This window comes from Syzygium oleosum, unplaced genomic scaffold (assembly GCF_021117445.2).
Source record: "Syzygium oleosum isolate NSW1041296 unplaced genomic scaffold, Sole_v2.1 Sole_v2.12, whole genome shotgun sequence".
NCBI classification, from domain to species: domain Eukaryota; kingdom Viridiplantae; phylum Streptophyta; class Magnoliopsida; order Myrtales; family Myrtaceae; genus Syzygium; species Syzygium oleosum.
In genome coordinates this window covers 9050185-9072021 of record NW_026607496.1, presented here as the reverse complement: position 1 = coordinate 9072021, position 21837 = coordinate 9050185, and the positions used below count along the sequence as shown (strand labels likewise).

At 39.6% G+C, this 21837-nt stretch overlaps 2 protein-coding genes across 2 annotated transcripts; both read left to right on the top strand.

Annotated features, from left to right (window-relative positions):
• The first annotated feature begins 10839 nt into the window (after positions 1-10839).
• Positions 10840-13368, top strand: LOC115674191 (aquaporin PIP2-1-like). The gene is made up of 4 exons (XM_030596535.2): positions 10840-11296; positions 12296-12591; positions 12737-12877; positions 12992-13368. The coding sequence occupies exons 1-4, from the start codon at positions 10987-10989 to the stop codon at positions 13109-13111; spliced, it is 867 nt and encodes a 288-aa protein (XP_030452395.1). The 5' UTR covers positions 10840-10986; the 3' UTR covers positions 13112-13368.
• A 5574-nt stretch (positions 13369-18942) lies between these two features.
• LOC115674161 (flocculation protein FLO11-like) lies at positions 18943-19686 on the top strand. The gene has a single exon (XM_030596490.1). It carries the CDS (start codon positions 18943-18945, stop codon positions 19684-19686), a length of 744 nt encoding a protein of 247 aa, XP_030452350.1.
• The last annotated feature ends 2151 nt before the right edge of the window (positions 19687-21837 follow it).

Genomic DNA, 21837 nt, shown 5'->3' with positions numbered 1-21837 from the left:
CAATCAAGTAGAATGTGATATTCTTTTTGATTGTTTGTGTATGTTGAGCTGGATTCATTTTTCTAAGTTTCATTTACAATTTCTGAAAGTTTGTAATTCGGTAACTAGGATCTGGTCCTTGTCCTATAACTCATGAATCATCCTTACTCTAGACTGTGAAAGATAACGTAAGAGCTCGTCTTTCGTTATAGATTTGTTGATGTGCAAGGATTCTGTTAATGATGGAAGTGTATTGCCTTGCTGTGGACTTTTTGCTGTCTTTCGTTATAAATTTGTTGATGTGCAAGGATTCTGTTAATGATGGAAGTGTATTGCCTTGCTGTGGACTTTTTGCTGTCTTTCGTTATAGATTTGTTGATGTGCAAGGATTCTGTTAATGATGGAAGTGTATTGCCTTGCTGTGGACTTTTTGCTGCATGCCTTGTTTGCTCAATACCTTTTTCTAGGTTCTTTTTTTTTTTTTTTTGGCCTTACTCATGCATGGGCAATCTCTTAGATATATTTTAGTTTGGAACAATTTTAATCTTGATGTTTGCTCTTTCAATGGTCGTTCAAGTTGATTGGAATCACTATCGAAGAAACCATGACTCAATTGCATGAACTGTGTCTCTGTTGGTTGGATTTTGGTCTTGTAGGAGTTTGAGGGTGTTGTTACTTAGATTGAAAGAATGACTGGGAATGTCATACAACGTGAAAACCTTCATCATTTCCTTGTCTTCACTGTTCGAGTTGTGCTTCTGCAAGTACCAAATTCAAGTTAGTCGATGTGCAAACCATTCTAGGAAATATCGGGTCACCAGAGCAATTGTAACTTTGGACAAATTAAAACCTGCTCTTATGCTGGGATCAGAGGGGCTGTTAAGGTTTACAGAAGATTGTAACGCAAGTCATCGTGCAGTCTTAAAAAGCTTTAGCCTCTTCTGCATAATTGCGATCTTCATTTCTATATCTCAGTTCTGACTATGCAATTGTGTTCTCATCATGTGAAATGAGCTATTTATGAGCTCAAATCAGGAGGTCACCATAGGATCTTTAGATCGCTTCCGGTGGTCTCATCAGGAGTCCATGACCTCTGGTTATGGATGTTCCAGCTACTAGACGGTTTGATTAGTCTTTCGCCCTTATACACAAGTCAGACAAACAATTTGCACATCAGTAACGCTACAGGCCTCTACTAGAGTTTCCTCTAGCTTCGCCCCACTAATGCATAGTTTACCATCTTTTGAGTTCCAACAGGCAGGTTCTCACTCAAACTCTTCTCAAAAGATCAAGGTCAGTTGAAAATGCCCCCAAAAAAGGTCTCAACAATTGGCTTCCTCACACCTTACGAGTTGCCACCAATGGACTCGCACGCATATCAGACTCTTTGGTCCGTGTTTTAAGACAGGCCGAATGGAGAGGCCACTAGTTGATGCGTGGAGTACACAAATATTGAGACACGTCAGAAAGTGTGTGCTAAATTTCACGATCACAATGGCGACATTTCCACCAACGTATCAAAGGCCTGGGCTAGGGCTCACACATATCAAGCCTATTCAATATCTTTGGTCCAGAAGAGGAAGAGACATCAAGATCAAGTTGTTCAGGCTTGAGCTTTGAGCAACAAACAAATATTTTGGCTACTGGCTTACCCTTCAATCTAGTCTCTAGTTGGCCGAGTTAGTTTCCTAAGGTAAATTCATACTGGGTATTTAGGTTATGGATTTAAACATCAATTCCTTAACAATCTATCAAGTAGCCGCTATCGACCAAGTTTCTTATAATGACATTTATCAAGGTAAGTTTTAGCAATTTTCTAATAGAAGAGACGGATTTTTTTTTATGAGATTTGTCAAAGGAGATAATTTTCAAAAGGAATTGTGGTATATTGCAGATATCTACTAGAAGCAAGGCTATGGGGGCAACAGGGTCATCTTGAATTGACTTGATTCCAGGGCAAACTGTGTCGTTAGGATGATATTTAAGCTAACGAGTATTAAGTCCTAACGGTAGTGTGACTTCGTATTACGAATAATTAGTTGCTCACTCCAAAGTTTAATTTTGGACATGTGAAAGTTCATGTGTGAAAAGAAAATAGTATTTAGGAATTTAGATTATCGATTTGTCTTGGATCTATCAAATTAGAAGCTACCGAGCATGTCAGGCTAGTATAGTAAATGGGTCATACCGTCTTCCAAGGATCACAAGTTCGAGTCACGTCATGAATGAAGAAATCATTACTCTAAAAAAATCCATCAAATTAGCAGGCTCGACATACTACTTTACCTTGAATTTTATCCCCGTAAGGGAATGGTGAAGTTGAAAAAAGCATATTCACTCATGCCTTATCATTATTATATTACCCTTTATCCCAAATTATAAAAATCGTTAATATTTTGCTATTTATAACAATACATGTTAAAGTTAAGAGGTTCGAACAACCACGTAGTTCACAATGAACCATAGTCGATATCGAAATAAAGTCTATATTTCAAGAAACCGAGAGATGAGGACGCAAGATTTGAGTGTGAATTTTGAAAACAAGCAATGGTTGATTGGATATTGATAAGTAATGTGGGTAGGCATGTGATCCATGCGATCACTCCAGAGAGGTGATCTATCTATGAATCGGGAAGTCGAGTCCGACTAGGAAAATTACACAAGTCATGAGGGGAACAAAGAAGAAGAACAAGAAGAAGAAGCTACTTTTCCATATAAATTGAATAACATGGAGCAAAGTGGGTGCAGAAGACAGACAACTTTGTTTCGAGAGTGAAGAATTATCAAGCGCGGTAGTAGTTTTTCGCTCGGTGCGGTCGGATGGCTGGCCTCAAGAGTAGGAAGGGAGTTCTCCCGGTCTCCGCGGCTGACGTCCTCTTCCCTGAAGCCTGCAACATCGCCAAGTTCGTTCATGTGCTGAACTGGGTGATCAACTTCACCATAATGATCATGATTAGGGCGGAGGCCATGTCGCCATTCCTGTGGACCTTCAAGGCCTTGCTCTTGTCCACATTAATCACCTACGCGCTCTCGATCGCTTCCGTCTTGTTGGTCTACTGGGAGACGATGCTGGGCTCGGAGAAGATTTGCAGGTACTCGTCGATGGTGTTGACGGCTGCGAATGCGGTGGTGGTAGTAGTGCTCGGACAAATCTATGTCCTCTCCACTTCACCCTGAAATCGATTTCTTTTTGGGGGGAGGGGGGTCATAACTTCGAATTTTGATTGATCTTGCGAGGATGTAACATAGAGAAGGAATGAATGAGTCCCTTTGAAATTGTTGGAGAGGCGGTGTAGTGTTCGTTCTTGTTCGTTCGAGATAATGCTGATTGAAGTTTTTCTCTCTTTTCTATTAGGTTTTTCCCTTTGGTTTCCTCGTTGTACTTTCTTTGGTTTTGGCTACATTACTTGGTGACCAAAAGATTAGCGACCAAATTGGTTTTTGTCTTCTCTAGGAAGAGGAAATACTCTCTGAAAGTTTTACATCCCGATGATTTCAAGATCCGAACGAGAACCGAGATAGAGCCTTTTAAAGACCTGCTCGGGTTCGTAGTGACCAAAAGATTAGCAACCAAATAAAATCTCAATACTATAAAGAGTTCTAGCAACCAAATTTTACTGGGGCACATAAGTAATCCTATGGTAACCAAACCTTGAACTGGCGACCAAACACTCTCCTTCCGCGACCACACACCTCGCCCATCCATCCACCGTTGCCGTCAACTTCAACCGCCATCGCCACCGGTCACCCATCCATCATCGCTGTCAGCCCAAGTCGCTGTTGTTATGGTTTTCGTTTATAGTAATACGTAAGCTGTGATTATGAAAAAATCTGCAAACAAAATGTTTTGTTTGTTTATTGATCACTAAACAAAATATATAACTTATGTATTTTTTTTCATTTCAATTTCATGTCGAAATTTGTTAAATTGAAACTCGAGGGCGAAAATGGCATTGAAGGTGATGTAGGATGGAAATCCTACTAGAATTGTCATCCCGTTAGTTTTTAAATTTAGGATGAATTTTATTTGTCATATTTGATATTATCCAATTAGAACATTTAGTTTCCTTATTTTACTAAGACTCTTGCTTTAGGATATTACAAGAGAAAAAGTCACAAAAAATCTCAAATTATATTCATTGACTCACTGTGACACATTTACTTTAAAAAAAATTTGACATAAAAAATGACAAATAATGCACAACGTGACACATTTACCTCAAACTTTTTCTCGTGACATAAAAATCCGCAAACCTTATTACCTATGTGACACATTTACCCCCACAGTCAAAGTTTCGTTAGATAATTTTTCAGCCAAAATAATGTCGTGAAATCACGTGAACGTCATGTCAACACTGTTTGCTTTCTGGCATCCATATAAGCAGATTTTTAATGATTCTCATTGACAGAACTTTGACGGAGGTAAATATGTCACACAAATACACATTTGCGATTTTTCATGTCGCAGAAAAAAGTTTAGAGTCAATGTGTAACAATGAGTATAGTTTAGGGTTTTTTATGGCTTTTGCTCATATTATAAATAAGAAGCCGATGCTTCACAGTTGTTAACTTTTCATTACAAATTAATATTGATATAATTAAATTATTGCCAAGGTTTGGCGTTTCTTCCCCATTCCTCTATCTTTTGTCTGATTTTCTCCCCTTTCTACTATTAACAACCTCTCTGGATACCACTTCCCCCAATGCCGCTTCCGTCCTGTATCAGTTTGCTATCGCAAGCTAAAATTGAGTTGAAGTTGTCAACTTTCTATTATTGCACGCAGAAAAAACAAATCAAAGCTTTAGCTAACCCTACTAAAGTTTTGCAAGGGTTGACGATTTGAAGATCGACGATCAAGTTCTTGACCTTGCTTTACTAACGATACCCTACAATCAAGAACACATATCATTTTTCCCCGTATCTTTGTCTTCTTCATGCAGAGGGAGTACCCTTTGAAAATTTTGTTCTGAAAAGTCCCGATATCCGGATGAGATCAAAATCAAACCTTTTATTCAGATATTAAGTTAGCGTCTTATCAGTGTAAAACTTTCTTCTTAAAACCAAGGTGCTATTTTTCCGCCGAATCTACCGGGGTCAACTTGAATTAAGTTGCGGAAGGATCAGCAAAATCATCCAAAAAGATGCATCGGAAACTCGTCGGAGCCGAGTTCTTCTTGGTAAAAAGGAGACTATGTAGGATGGAAATCCGGTTAGGTTGTTGTCCGATTAGCTTCTAAATTTAGGATATGTTGTCATAGTTAATAGTATCTAATTAGAATATTTAGATTATGAACTGATAATAGGATTCTTGAGTTGCCAAGCTTTGGCGTTTCTTCCATTCTAGACCTTTTTCTCGATACCGTGGCAAGTCGTGGTTGGCACGGCTTGCGAAGGTACCGTGTGTGGCACTGCGGCAAGCTGTGCCGTGCAAGACTCTGGCGCCTTTGCATCGATCACTATTCTTAAGTTAAGGAAACAGACGTGTATATGCAAGTGTCAAGAATCAAGAAGCTTTTGTAGTACACTGAGGAAGAGTTTCTTGTCATGACACGTGGAGTCATGGTTTTTTTTCCCTTTACTAGATTGATTTCGATCTTCTGTAAATCTCAATCTATCAATTTATGACTCAAATCACAACTATTTTATATGTTTGTATATTGGGCCTCAAAAGGGTAATATTTTCGTATGTTTCTAGTCCAAGAAATATTCTGATTAGTAGGTTACAAGGTGTGGACCTAACCCGTAATCAAAACCTAATATAATTGCGAGTGACATCTATGCTTATAACCCATGAATCAAAGATTGATTAGAAGATATATCTTTTGATTAGAGATGGATGGAAAAATAATTTTGTGTGTAAATTTCATGTTACCATGTTAAAGCACTACTTCTTTGTTATTGATTTTGTAATTACTCCAACACTTAAAAACCTTATTAAACGACAACACATTTGGTTATGATCCAAATTGTCTTAGGGATTCGTGAACATCTAAACAAAGTAAATTGGGGGTTGCTACTCAATCAACGATAGTTGTCTAAGGACATTTATAGAGAGCACTTGGATGGCTTTAAGCATCCACAAACATATATATATATACCACCCGCCTGGGTGGCGCTGCTGGAAAGGACACTCTTCCTCTCGCAAAAGGTTGGGTGTTCGAATCCCGGGCGCCGCAGGGTGACTTAACCGGTGCACTTGTGTGGTGGCTAGCACGTGTCGCCCCCAGGGTTTACCTCCCGGCTGTCCGCCGTGCGAGGGTTCCCTGGGTTACCAAAAAAAAAAACATATATATATATATTATCCTCACCAAAACAAAAAATACTATATTTTGTAAAATTACATTACCAACAAAACCACGGTGTGTTTAAAATGTTAATACTTATTTGTATTTAAAGTTTTTAGTATCTATTTACCTATGTATTTGAGATAAAATTGGGGTTTTTAGTGGCTTTCCTGAATTTATCCCTATATTAACTAATAAAAAGATGAAAAATATAATTAAAAATTATAATAACTTCCATTTATCTCTCATTCTGTTTTCCACATGCATCAAAAGTTAAAACTACCCACTACTCACTCTTCATTAAGCAATCATCAAATTCAGACATGTTTAATAACTATCCCTGGATATTCATTCAAATAAATAATCACTTAACTCCTTAAAAATATTATTCATTTCTCTTCATACGTAAAACCAACCGTGATGACGCATGCGCGCAATATATGCCTCAGTAATTATAAAGCATAGCGAAAGGCTAGACTACCCTTCAAAGCTTCATTGAGGTTTAGATTAATTGCATTCTTCATGTGTATACTTCAATTTATTTCTCTCAACTTCTCAGTTTGATCCTTTGATGAAGGCAAACAGCCATACGTGAACTCACTGTTCCACACCACATATACATTTGCTCTTGTCTCCTCTCTCGAAGTAGAAAATGATTGAGAATCCACCGATACGTAAAAATTAGACTTGTTATAAGATGCATTTGACCGGGTCCACCCACAACGTAAGAAATAAGTTGCACTTTCGCCCTTGGATAGTCGACATGCGTGTGGATCAAGTCGGTCACATGACTATCTCCAAGTACACTCGTCATCCATCAACCGTGAATATGTAAAAAAAAAATAAAAATTACATTGTCAGCGGACCTATCGATAATCCTTATAAAATACCAAAACTTGCGGTAGACTAGAAAAAAGATGCGGGTGCGAGTCGAAATTATTGTAAAAAACTCAAATGTGACATCACATTAACACGAGCAATTTGGATCATATATGACTTCTCGACCGAATTTTAAGTTATCTTGAGAAAAAACACCAAATACCAAACAATAAGAATTCATGGCCTGGCCTCCAAGGGAATTTCCTAATGGTCCAGAGGACCAGAGCCTCTTAGCCGTTAGATTCCTTGTGCCTAATCATGCACGGCATAGGCGTGCCAGCAAAAGTCCATCTCAATACCAGAAGACGACAACCGACCATTTCGTAACGGCCTAGCACTGAGACGTGGCAAGCCATGAGCCACAGTCTCTACCTCTCTCTCTCTCTCTCTCTCTGTCTCTCTCTCTCTCTCTCTCTCTCTACCTCTTTCCTTATTTCGACATGGTGCAAAATTCTCTCTTTGCGGGGGGGTTCCACTCCAGTGAAGCAAAAACTTTCGGTCTCCCTCGGACAAAATTATTTAGGCCGCACTTACTAGGACGCTGATTGTTGGTGGATCAGAGCGTGCAAGACGAAGAATCAGATAAAAATGATGAAATAGAAAATGGGGTATCACCCCCATGTTGGAAATTTCTCATTCTTTAAACGATTGCAATTGTTTGCCATATATAGTAATACTAACGACGAGAAAGCTGATTTATGAGATCAATCTTATTAACTGTTGTCTTACGATGCTTACTGAATATAATTGATATGAACCGATTTGGTTATCAACGAATTGATTTGGTACATTGAAAACTGCGAAATTTTCTCACTAGACCGTTTCGCCAATGTCCGTAAAACACCGTTACAAAATTCTTGTCAAATGAATAGTGGGACAGACCATGATGACCCGTGTGGTTTAAGTGGGGACTTTAATGAATGTGCGGCGAGATGAAATCAATTACGCGATATTATTCTCTTGGAAGATGATGGTCGGAGAGCAGGGCCCACCGGTTGCCACGTGTAACCATCCGAGTGGATGGGTAGACCGAAAACTTGGACAAATGAGGTGGGCGGTGGTGGTGGTGGCGGTGGCGAAGGTGCGTGCGTGGAGTGGGACGGTGGAACACGTATCACGACGCTTTCGGACATCTAACCTTTTCATCGATTTGACTTTTCAAACGCACCGTACTATGATTATTCGTGGGTCCCAACCACAGTAGGTGGAGGTGGCGTGTCCGAGTATGAGCCACTCCGCTTTCGCCGTTCAGCGTGATGGGGAGACTAGCGGGACGTTGCACGATCATGAGAGATCGGACAAAGCACTCCATCTCCATCTAATCAAAAGAAGAGACGGAAAAAACTTTGGAACTGCTCGAAAACGAGTCCTTCCCTTTCACGTGCTGATGAACGAAGGGGGGACACTTCAAGTTCCTTTTCCGACATTTTAGTTGCACAACAACATAAATTTGCTCCTTAGCTTAAAGGACGACGAGTTTGCCGACTTCGGACATTAATTTGATTGCGCCTTTTACTTCGTACTAGATTCTATGCACGTGTTATGTGCGTATTCGGTTATCATCGTAATTACTTTACCGTAAATTTTATGATTATTAGTGAAATTCTGTCGTTGGAGAATAATGATAAGAGAATGATCATAAGAAGTGGACATGATTTGAGGAGTCGATCGGGAGGGTTCTATCTTACCGCTAAAAGTGCGTGGTGAGTTGGTTCTAGAGAAAGCGGCCGGCAAAATGTGACTTTACCTTTTCGCCTTTCATAACGCGAAAAGAAGAATTTCTGTTTAAGGGGTAACATTGAAAGGGGCTAAAAAGTAAGTGTTTAATATATGGAAGATTTATATGATTGAGATCTTCATTGGATTAATTCAATTTAGCCCTTGATTTTTGCTTTAATTTTGTGGTCTTTCACGTTACGATTGTTTTCAAAGCATAATGTCGACATATTTCACATCTATTTTCCAATTTAATTAAGGAAAAAAACAAAGTTGAAAGTTAGAAGTCGGCGGCGAACAACTTTTCCTGCTTTGGTAAGTTTGATATTTCTACTTTTTGGGTGGCATAGCAAATAAGGCAGATTTAAACTCAAGGCGTCAAAATAAGTGTTAGGCCGAAAAAAAAAATAGAAAATAATTTCTCCCTAGAGCTCATAGGCTTTGATAATCTAAACTACTATTTATGTGGTCACCTAAAATAGACTAAGTTCTATAGATGGGAACTTTCAAAAGGTTCACATAATTCTTGCATTTCCGAAGTTCTGATAGGACAAATTATTCCACAACAAAGAATTTGTTGCCAGATCTAGGTCTCATTGAATATGTGTCAGATTCCACCAAATCCACCGTGCATCTACTGAACTAGAGATTGGGGTTGGGAACTACTCATGACCTCGAGAAGTCAAAGATGGCCAGCTATTCGGAAAATTGACATAAATAATTTTTAAATTTTAATTTAATATATAATGTAGTTCATTAATTTTTAATTTATTTAATATGATTTATGAAATTTTTGGTACATGTGCAAACTAATTATTAGACTATATGAAAATGTTCAATATTGTCCCTAAATTTAAATTAATGAAATAATAACATTGTATATTTTCATTTAATATACGAACTAATTTGAATATTTACTAGAAGTTTATGGAGCATATTAAAAAAATTAAAAATTTAAAGACGACATTGCACATTGGGCTAAAGTTCATGGACCACATTAAAAAAATCAAAAGCTCAAGATGGCATTATATATTGAATCAAAGTTTATGAACCATTTATGTCGTTATCTTTTTAGTTTCAGGATGCTCTCGGCTCTACCTAATACCATGCTAATCACCCGTTCCCCTTTCTCCATCTATTCCCAGCTTTCTGCATGTATACCTTGGGGACCATAGCACTCTGGACCTTTGCCCTAAACCCTTTGGTTTTTCATTGGAGCAGCTAAGTGTATATACACATTTTTTCACACCACATAAGAAAATCGATGCAATTGCTCATCAGCTGATAGAACCAATGCGGGGGCCGGTTTTCGTAATGTAGTGCATGGCCCCATGCATACACATTTTGCGTGGTTACGTTTTCACGAGAAGTGTGGGTTTTTAACTTAGGGACCGAGGCACACCGACGCTAGTGGAAGAGCGAAGGGAAAATGACATATATGATCCGTAAACGTTAACCCAATATGTAATGTAGTCTTTGAACTTTTAATTATTTAATGTGGATCCTGAACTTTAGCTCAATGTGTAATGTGATTCTTGAACATTTCGATGGGGTCCCTGGAATTTTGATATATATATTTAATTTAGTTTTCGAACTATATGAAAAAGCTTAATATTGATCTTGAATTTAAATTAATGGAAGAACAATATTGAATATTCATATAATACAAGAACTGAACCGAGTATGTATGAAAAGTCTAAAGATTATATTTAATAAATTAAAAATTTATGAGTCATATTACGTATTGAATCGACGGTCAGAGATTATGGGTGTGATTATCGAGAGATTGAAAGAAGCACGAGGAGAGATATTGGGTAATCCCCGGGGGGCTGGGGTTGGGCCGCGGGGTGATGGGACCAAAAGGAGGGCAGGTGTCAACATCAGGGCGGGGAGGGTCGGCAGGCTCAAGGCCATTCGAGCACCACTAACTTGGTCACTCTCCCGAGTACAATGCCCCAATAAATACGACCTCCCCCTTTGCTTCCCTTTGCATTGCACTCCAAACTTCAATCTCCAAGAAGCAAGCTAAGCGAGCCCCCTCTCTTTCTCTCACTCACTCTCTCTGTGCCTGTCTCTCTCTCTCTCTCTCTCTCTCTCTCTCTCTCTCTCTCAAGCAAGGAGCCGGCAATGGCCAAGGACATGGAGGTCGGAGGTGGGCACGGCTCGTTTGGGGCGAAGGACTACCAGGACCCGCCGCCGGCGCCGCTGGTGGACGCGGAGGAGCTGGGGAAGTGGTCCTTCTACAGGGCCATCATCGCCGAGTTCATCGCCACCCTCCTGTTCCTCTACATCACCGTCCTCACCGTGATCGGCTACAAGAGCCAGATCGACACCACCAAGGGCGGCGACGAGTGCGGCGGCGTCGGCATCCTCGGCATCGCCTGGGCCTTCGGCGGCATGATCTTCGTCCTCGTTTACTGCACTGCCGGCATTTCTGGTGGCTTCTCTTCTCCCTCTCTATGCTCTGGTTTCCTCATTACTTGTTATTTGTTGTCAATGCTTGATTTCGTTAGAAAGTGTTTCGTCATTTCAAGTTTTTTTCTTTTTTTATTTTTAACTTGGCATGATTTGAGTGAAATTATGTAAAGCGAACCTAACTGTTTTCCCTTTAGAGTATTTTCTTTAGCTGCATGTTTTAATTGAATTTTGGTTATACTTTAGTTCTAGATTGTGCGGTGCATGTTTTTTTAACTGTTTTTAATTGTAAATGTTGCAAATTTTCAATAACATTTAAAAATTGATGCGTTTATTAATATATAATTATTTTATAATTTTTGTAACTTGGATAATATTTAAAATTTTGACGGATATACTTAAATCTGAACAAACACGCAATTCTATACGGTTTCATATGATAATTAATCTGTGAGCATATTTGGTAAAAACGAAAGATAGAATGAAATTAATCTTTTACTTGTGAAAGATAAAAATGAAAGGTAGAAACTTAGGGGACTGCTGTGAATGATTTTTGTTTTTTGAACCTTTTTAGGATTTGATGTTTCAATTTCATATTACTCTGAACATCCGAGTTTGAGCTAAGACTTTCTCTTTTAATCCAAGTGAGAAAACTAGATGAATAGCATTTTACTTGAAAAAAAAGGGAGAAAACAGAGACCCAAAAAGCAAAATTCATCCCAACAAACACTATAGAGAGACTACTTAATTTAATAATTAGAGTCAAATGAAGTATAGATACATAACCCTTGATTTTGTTGATCAGAACCGTGACATATCACACTCACCCTACAAATAGATGAGTGGATGAGAAAGCATTTCATATGTTAAGATTTCAGAAGAACTCGTTCCTTCCCATTTAGAAAATATACTTAGGTTAGTAAATAATGTGGCACTGCATATCTTGTATAGCTTAAAAGCTAAATTTGGAGCAATTGAAGTGCTAATACCTTTTCGGGTATTGGTGTGGTGTCTTCCGCAGGAGGTCACATAAACCCGGCAGTCACTTTCGGGCTGTTCTTGGCGAGGAAGGTGTCGTTGGTCCGAGCCGTGCTCTACATGGTGGCTCAGTGCTTGGGCGCCGTATGTGGGTGCGGTCTGGTGAAGCAGTTCCAGAAGGCGTACTATACCAAGTATGGTGGCGGCGCTAATGGGCTAAGCGTTGGTTACAGCACGGGCACCGGTTTGGCTGCGGAGATCATCGGAACCTTCGTCCTTGTCTACACCGTCTTCTCGGCCACTGACCCCAAGAGAAGTGCCCGAGACTCCCACGTTCCCGTGAGTACTGATATCACTACCTCTATAATCGTACAAATTATCGGGACCTAGTCATATTTAGGTCACTGAAATTAATATCTATTGAGGAATTTGTCTAACGGATTTGGCTTTCAAGTTTGACCTTATCTTGTTTTCAATGAAATAGGTTTTGGCTCCACTGCCCATCGGATTCGCCGTGTTCATGGTCCACCTCGCTACCATCCCGATCACCGGAACTGGCATCAACCCAGCTCGAAGCTTTGGAGCCGCGGTTATGTACGGCAAGCAAAAGGCATGGGATGACCAAGTATGCCCCCACTCACACATGCCCTTAAATCTTTTTCTCTTCCCTGAAAATTGAGATTGCTAGTGCTAACATTTAACGATTCTCGTTTCGTGATTGTTTTGTTGCTTCGATCAGTGGATCTTCTGGGTCGGACCATTCATTGGCGCAGCGATCGCTGCATTCTATCACCAATACATCCTGAGAGCTGGAGCGGCTAAGGCGCTTGGGTCCTTCAGAAGCTCATCTGTCATATAAATTTCTCAGGGGGTGGTGCTGCTCTGTCCTGGCTTGAGGAATAGCCAGGACTTGAGGATGGAAACTAAAGCTGTAAAATTTAGCGTTGTTGTTCTCTGCTCGGCACTTTGGTTTTTTTGCTGTGCCCCAAGAATTAGCTCCAATCTGCTTTTGCTATGTTAGCTGCTTCTCCGGTACTTGTCGGCCCTTTTGGCATGCGGTCAATGTGTTCAAGGTGCTATTTACATGGATTCCATGAATGCATTTCGTTCGCCTTATTCCCATTTTGAATACGCAATCTCTTTAAGTAAGGATGTATCGGTCAGTCCACTGTGTCGATCACTAGAACTTGGAATATAATCAGACCTCAAATTATGCTTCTTTTTCATGAAGATAGAGATGGAAACAAGAGGGGTTACACAAAATGCCAGCTCGAGCGATGAGTATTAAGGATATGCGTTCGAACTGGTTCTACTAGCAATCGGATTGGGCCACCCTGAAAACAGATCTGCTTCCTGATTTCAAAGATTTGGAATTGGTGGAAACCAGTCTAGTTCCTGGTTCCGAGTGAAGACTTGCCTGGGAATTGGACCGGTTTTGGATCCAGTTACGGGACCGGTTTCATAAAAGCTAAAACAAGTAACAATCCTAGTTTCTTTGTTTCTAACCTCAGCCTCCTCCTCTCTATTTCTCATGCTCCTCTTTCCTCTTCGCTCGCATGGCACGGAAGAGACTCAGGAGAGAGAGAGAGTGGTGGCTTGCCCTTGCAATCTTCACTAATCAATAGAGGTACAAAGCACTGGCGCTCGACTCGACTCTAACCCTAGAATCTCACTTGATTCCTCTCCTTTCGCGCCGCGCGTCTTTGTCTTCTTTGCAATGAGCTTGTTTTTCGCTTCGGTCTCGCGGCATCGGGATTGAATCGTTCATGTTCCTTATGCTCCTGACTTGGGCTGATTCTTCGGCGTGTTCTTGCTCCTTTTTGTTTGTGATAAGAAAGCAGAAGCTGAAGTTGACTTGCGTTCAACCAAATTACCAACTAAGTTGGCATTAAATAACCAACCAAAATGCAAATCAGACCCATCGAATCATAAAGGGTGATCAGTAGTGCCTTTCTAATATCTTTAGAAACTCTTTACTGCTTTTCCAATGTCTTTTCCCAGAATAGACCGGAATTTGTTGACTAATCCCATGGCACAACATATTTATGGGAATGTGTACATAACATACATCAAACTCCCAACTATACTAAAATAAGGTACCGCAAAGCACCTTTTACCACTGAGACTACACTTTCTTCTTTAGGAGTCCTCGGCATATGACAAGGCTCGATTCGTGTTTCACAATAGGAGTATTCACAGGATTGTGGGGAAAATTATCAAAAAAATCCTAAACCTGTTGTACTTTTATCAATTCAATCATAAACCTTTCAATTATGCCAATTGAGTCCTAAACCTTTTCATATTTTGCCAATTGAGTCCATTCGGCCAATTTCAACTAGAAATTGCTGATGTGAATGCCGTACCACTATGTGGCACGGCCGGCACGACCCGGCATTGACATGGATATTTTTTAATAATTTTTTTGAAAATTTGTATGGTTTTTTTTTTTTTATGACCCAGGAACCCCCCGCACGGCTGACAGCCGGAGGGGTAAACCTGGGGTGACGCTAGCGCAGGACCCACCACCACGGCGCCACACTTAAGAATCCCTAACGACTACGCTGGGGTTCGAACTCCGATCCCTTCGTGGGGGGACAAGAGCGCAAGCCAACGCAGCCGCTGCGGGCGGTGGTAAATTTGTATGGTTTTATTTTTCTTTTTTTTTTTTTACTTTTTTCTGGTTTTTGGAGTGAGGGCTGACAAAGGCTTGGCGGCCTTCATCGGCCACAATGAGGGCGTCGCGTCCTTGGCCCAGCGCCGACAAAGGTCGCTGGCCCTCACTCCAAAAACTAGAAAAGACTAAAGAAAAGGAAAGAAAAAAGAAACCAAAAAATTTATTAAAAAATTCAAAATATTATTAAAAAATATTCACGTCAGCGCCGACTGTCCTATATGGCATGACCAGCATTCACATCAGTAATTTTTAACTAAAATTGACAGGATAGGCTCAATTGACAAGACCTAAAAAAGTTTAGGACTCAATTAGCACATTTAAAAGGTTTATGATTGAATTGGAAAAAGTGGAATAGGTTTATGACATTTAAGAGTTTTCTTTATTAGATGTATATCTAAGGTAATAAGATAAACACAATATCAAGCATAATTAATCAAGGATATGCACTATCAAATGAGATATATGCATAATCCTGAGAGATATGCAGAATCAAGTAAATATCCTAATATCACTAACATTCCCCTCAAAAAAATCAACTTTGAGTTTGAAAAATAATCCGAACAGTTTCCCAAAATCTTCGATCAACATGAAATCAGATAGCTGAACTAGCACTGCACAATTGGGCATGGAGGATGCGTGGCGTGGCTGCGTGTAGGGTGCGTGTGGGGGCTCCGGGCTTTTGTAGATGACGAGATTTCAATATGTTGATCATCTGACGGCGGTGAGTGTGGTGGTGGTGGTGTCAACTTCTCGAAATTAGAAGTGAAAAGTTGAGAATTGGAGGCATTGCGATTGACTTTGTTGTCGGGACAATAACTTAACAAACACAGCTGATATGGTTGGTATGGTTATAGCAAACGAAATAAGCTAGGCTTTGCTGAGCAAAAGTTGTTGTACAAAGACACCTCTTCACAACATCAAAAATATCTCCATACAAAAGAAAAGCTCAACTTGGCGAGCGTTGCCGATGTCGTAACATGACCCCCGTGACACATACTCAGATGGGAATGAGGCACTCAGATGAACACTATCAAGTGGCGGGAATGGATTTATTTTATTATGAGTGCATGCGGTGCCGAGGGTGCACCAGGTGTGATATGCACCCAATGCACTTTGGATTTCCGCAAGAACGGCGGTTCTGATACAAAGTTGAGAATAATAAGGCGGTAGAATAGAATTTGGAATTTGTTTATATTTTGATATATAGAAAAGAGTACATTGAGAGTCTATTTATAAGTTTTATTATATGTCTATATAAGGTAATAAGATAAACACAATATCAAATATAATCAATCAAGTATATGCACTATCAAAGAAGATATATGCATAATTCTAAGAGATATGCATAATCAAGTAGATATCCTAATATCACTAACATTGAGAAAAATAAATCAACTTTCTTGAACGACCCCCCCCCTTGGAAACTCCTAGCGTACAATTTGCTTGACCTAAATTTTTCATATCAAATTTCCAAGATAACCATTGTTTTATGATTAACACAAGCCCATTAGAATTTCCGGCCAATAGTATATCACCCAAATATAAGAATAAAATTACAAATTCACCGATGGATTGCTTAACATACACATAGGGTACGTATGGTAACGTTTTTGTTTTCGGAAATAATTTCTGTACAAAAATAATTTTTTTTAATTCTATTCCTTGGGCGAGTTTTTAAGCAGAAGAATACGTATGGTAACTGCACAAAAGTTATATTGCATGAATAGAAAAAGAACAGGAATGCGTTTGGTACGACCCTAAAATTGTTGTTTACAATTTTTTTCATTTAATTATAAAAAATGTCAATGAGAGGTGCCACTCCCTGAATGATATTTTAAGGCTATGGATAGATATTTGCAGCTTGCACACTTTTTGCTCTCGGCCTTCTTGAACAAAAGCAGTAGGTTATTCCTTACAGATTTATTCATTCAGTTCACAATTCAGAAAAGCAGTTTTAACATTCATTTTATATAGTTTTAAATCCAGACATGCTACTGTGCCTAATATGAGCCAAAGAGAGGTGAATCTTGCCCTTGGCAAAAAGGTTTCCTTATAATAAATATCCTCTTGTTGAGTATAATTGTTTGCCGCTTATCGAGCTTTGTATTCGTCAATCGACCCATCTTCCTTTCTTTTAAAAATGCGAATCCATTTGTTCTCAATGGCTCTACGCCTAGGCAGCAAGTCAAGTAACTCCCACACTCCCCGGACTCCTTTTCTTCTTCCATTGCCTTTATTTCACTTCTACTTAGTAGGGCAAGAGAGAGCTTCACTTACTGTCTTCGGTTCCTCACTATCTTGTGGAGTAACAATAAAGATTTTGCCTTCATCCTCGTAATTCCACTTTTCCTTAGCAGGGCAAGAGAGAGCTTCGCTTACTGTCTTTGGTCCCTCGCTATCTTGTTGAGAGATTCGACTTTTCCCAGTTTGGCTCCAATTTTCTCGCAAACTGTTCGGCCGAAACGACTCAAAACTTTCCAGCATAGCTCAAAGACACATTTATCTTCCTAGGTGTCAAACATGGATTGCATACAAAAATTACTCAAACACGGCATTTGTCGGATACAAACAAAAGCATAGGAAACGGTCAGCGCACTCTGATAACAACGTTGGGATTCCGGCATCGCATCTTAAGTCCCAAGAACTGAGATTGTTCCACGTAATACTGATGCTATCCTTGCCGGTCAAAAGTGTAATAACGCACTCCGACTAACACCTGTATTCGCACAATTAAACATACCCCTTAATAAAGCACACGTGTGCTTTGCAACTTGTATGCTTCAGTGGAGTTGCAAACTCTTTGCATTGGACGTGTGCGTAGGTTTTTAAGAAGAGAAGTTTTCTAGAAGAGAAGTTTTCTTCTCATCTAACCATTCCCTCTCGCGGGAAACACTCAAATCCTTCATGGGCTGGATTGAGTCAGCACATCATAGGCGGCCCAACCCAGTCCAAAAGCCCAATACATTGTGTCCTACTCTATTTTTTTGGGGGTTTTGTATTTGTTCCCCATCTTCTTTCTTCTTACCCGAGCATGCGCATGCCATCATTGGCGTTGCCCTCGATGAACCGTCAACGAGGCCCATCCATCCGTCACCAGTGCCACCGCCATCGACCACAGAGAGAGAGAGAGAGAGAGAGAGAGAGAGAGAGAGAGAGAGAGAGAGAGAGAGAGAGAGAGAGAGAGAGAGAGAGAGAGAGAGAGAGAGAGAGAGAGAGAGAGATTAAATTTAGGGTTTGGTGGGTCTAATTTTTTTTCCATAAAATGCAAGAATATTGGCTAAAATAACTGTATTTTGATAATGAAGCTTAGTCTGAACTATATATTTGTTTGACGAGCTGTCCAATCTTTCAAGGCAAATCGAAGTTGTAAATTCAGCCTCTAAATTCAAAGGATCTCTATCCTCTTTACAGTCAAGCAATGACATCTTGCGAAGCCAAGCACAACAATATGAATCAATCCATAATTAAAATAAGCAATGCTCATTGTATCGCAATAAGCTTTGTCGCTTCACAAATTTAACATCAAGAGAGAACTCTTTCTTCACATCATTCTCTCCCCATCCATGACTAATTTTAGGCATGACCAGTTTAATAAAATCGCATATTAAGAAATGTGACAGACTGTTATTAGCATTTTGAGTAAGTGGTTATGCGATGTAGGGTATGTAGAATATAAATTCTTATAAAACTATTTCTTAGATCTTAGTATACCTAGGCATTATTGCACGTTTTGTGAACTGAATCCCCGTATAAAAGATCGTGCCATGTTTTCGTACGCGACTGAAAACATACATCACTGAAAACGTTCACTCTACGTGTTGCCTTTACTTAATCTCGTTCTTCTCCTCCACCGTCAACTCCACTTTGCGTGACAAATTTCCTTCAAATCACTCAACTCCCCTACATCAAGACGCTTTAGCTACATCAAAACGTTGTAATAGTCGACTCCCCCCTCTTGCCTCTCTAATTTCTTTTAAAGATCACCGAGGAAGCATCATCATATCAAGCTATCAACCATGGCCAGATTCAGTAGCTTCACTTCGCATATTTCCCTTCTCATAGTCGTTTCGCTCTCTCTCGCCGTTCATGTTAGCATCGTCTCTCCATCATCACCGTCGTCATCGCCCGCTCAGTACCCCGAAGTCGAATATGTCTCAACCGAATATCATCCTTCATCCTTTGAATCTCCATCACCGGCAGAAACTGAGTACGACTCCCTCTCTCCTCCTGTGTATCCTCCTTTGGGTCTCTCTGGCTCCTCCGAATCTCCTCCTTCTGTGGCAGACGGATACAGTGAAGCACCGATCTCGCAAACAACCACCTCCGAATCTCCACAGCAAACACCTCTAACTTCTCCTCTTCCCTCTCCTCCTGACGAAGCACCAATCTCGCCACCTTCTTTATCGACAGAAGACAACGTAGAGTCTTCTCCGGAGCCCCGTCCTGAAGACGAGGACAGCGAAGCCGATCTTTGGCCTGATCATCAGATCACGTCATCGATGCCTAACAAGTCGAGTTCGAGCAATAGCGACGGCGATGATTCCGTCGTGTATGAACAAAAGCCGGAGAAGCAACCAGAGGAGGAGAATGAGGATAGAGGTGAAGGCAAGGCAGGAAGAGGCGGGGTTGGGCTTGGGGTGGCGATGGGTGTTTGTATGGTTGGTTTGGGAGGGTTGGTGTATCTGAAGAGGAGGAAAGGAAATGACGTGCGAAGAACAAGAAGCTACATGCAATTGGCCGAGAGAAAGAGTTTGATCTGAAGATTTACATCTATTCAAAGGCTGTGACTTTATGTTATGATTATTTGAATTTTGTTATAAGTGGCCCACCACTGGATAATAAGCACTATTTTATTTATGACATGCTAAAAGAATTTTTTTTCTTATCATCTTCACAACAAGATTATTTTCCTGCTTTGCCCGTGTTTGGTCTATCTAATCGACCTCTAATCTATGTCAATATAGGTTGACGATGTGAAGCACAAATATGCACACCGTTTTATAGGTGTAATGGATTTCAGATAAATTTAAACAAACTTATGCAAATAATTTTTTTTTAAGTTGTACGTATTGAGAGCCAATGATTGTTAGCCAATGGAATAGTGATTAGGATAATTGATACGGGATTTCGGAATCTATATTGGGGATAAAGAGAGAATAAGTACAACTCCCATTTGTGAAATTATATGTACAAACAGAAAATACAGAGTAAAAGAGACAATATTCGCAAGGTTTTGAAGCAGTTTCGTAGCAGAAAGATAATTGAAACCATTGAATTTAGATGTTTTATAGAGTACCTTGAGGAACAATTCGAATGAAGGTAACTGATTATCAAACTTCTATATTTATTTACGTGCATATATGAAACAATGTACATTGGAAATATGGGTTAGGTGGAGTAGAAGTTAAGCTATTGTAACCCTTCCCAACGCTAATACTCAGAAGGAAAATAAAATTCAAAATAAATTAAAATAAAAATTTGAAAATAAAACTCAAAAGTTTTACGTGCGAACCCTCCCAATGTGTAATACCCTAGAGTCTTCCCATGCCATATAGGTCAGAGAGAGCTCCGGTCGTTCCACTTCTTGAGCTGCTCTAGATTTCGCCAGCTATAATTTCCTTGGTCAATCTGAAACCTTAAAGCAAATCTTAAGTGTTGGAAGGAAGTCAACTAACCATCTAAGAAGGTCCATTGGTCTATAAGTACACCAAAATTTTAAGGTCCAGATGTTTGATTACGCATGGGGAAGGATTAGTATCCTCACTGCGCCGTTTCGACCAAATTCCCTATATAAATTCTTAAAGGGAAATTGACATAAATGATCCCTAAATTTTGGTTCGATGTGTAACGTGGACCCTGAACTTTAATTCAATATGCAATATCGTCCATGAACTTTCAATTTGTTCAATGTGGTATGTGAACTTTGATACATGTTCAAGTTAGTCCCTGAACTATATAAAAATGTTCAATGTTATGTACTAAAAATCTAGAGACCATATTGAATCAATTAAAAGTTCATGGACTATATTGCATATTGGCCTAAATTTCATGACCACTTTAACAAATTAAAAGTTCAGTAATCACATTGCACATCAGGTTAAAGTTCATGGATTATCTATGTCACTATCCCACTCTTAAATGCAATATCATGAGATTTTCATATGTATTAGATAAACATAGTTTTATTTCCTATAATGAAAAATTTTTAAAAATCGTTTTTTACGCTCACGTTTTGTTTTGGTCGGAACCCTCATGTTAAATCTCGTCCGGTTGTGGGATGGATAGCGAATCAACTCCAACGTACACCGTTTCGGAAAATATACAATTCATGAAGTCGATGCATTTAAACAAATAATCAGAACAAATCCCAACCATATCAATTGTCGTCACCTCAAATTCCACGGGGCAAGAAAGCCACTAAAACGTGCTTAATCGACTCTATTTTATAATGTGGGAATAATTCATAAAATTGTTATGTTTGCCATATGATTGACCAAGAGTTCACCAAAAATTGACTGGCCAGTTACAATGCCCACAACATTTTTTTTGCATGAAAAATGGGTTCTACACATTAAAACGAATCTTTTGACACTCAAAACCAACAAGATTTTCCACCCTTCGAGACAAGTTGCTCGTTTTTCGCAGTGTGAGGAAGTTTTGTATCATACATCTATTTGTGTATGGGCGGTTGGTAAATGTATGATGCTTAATTCTGTCACACGAATCAGGAGCAATTGAAAAAGCCAAACGATTTCCCAATTTCAATTACATATTCTTGAACTAGAGATCGCAACCATTCCAACATGACCAAATATTGGGTTGAATGAATGTCAGGTGAGGGAGTAATTGTCGGTCAAATCTTGGTCAATTTTTTCAATACTCAAGAGAAAGGTCCTATAACCCAAAACCGT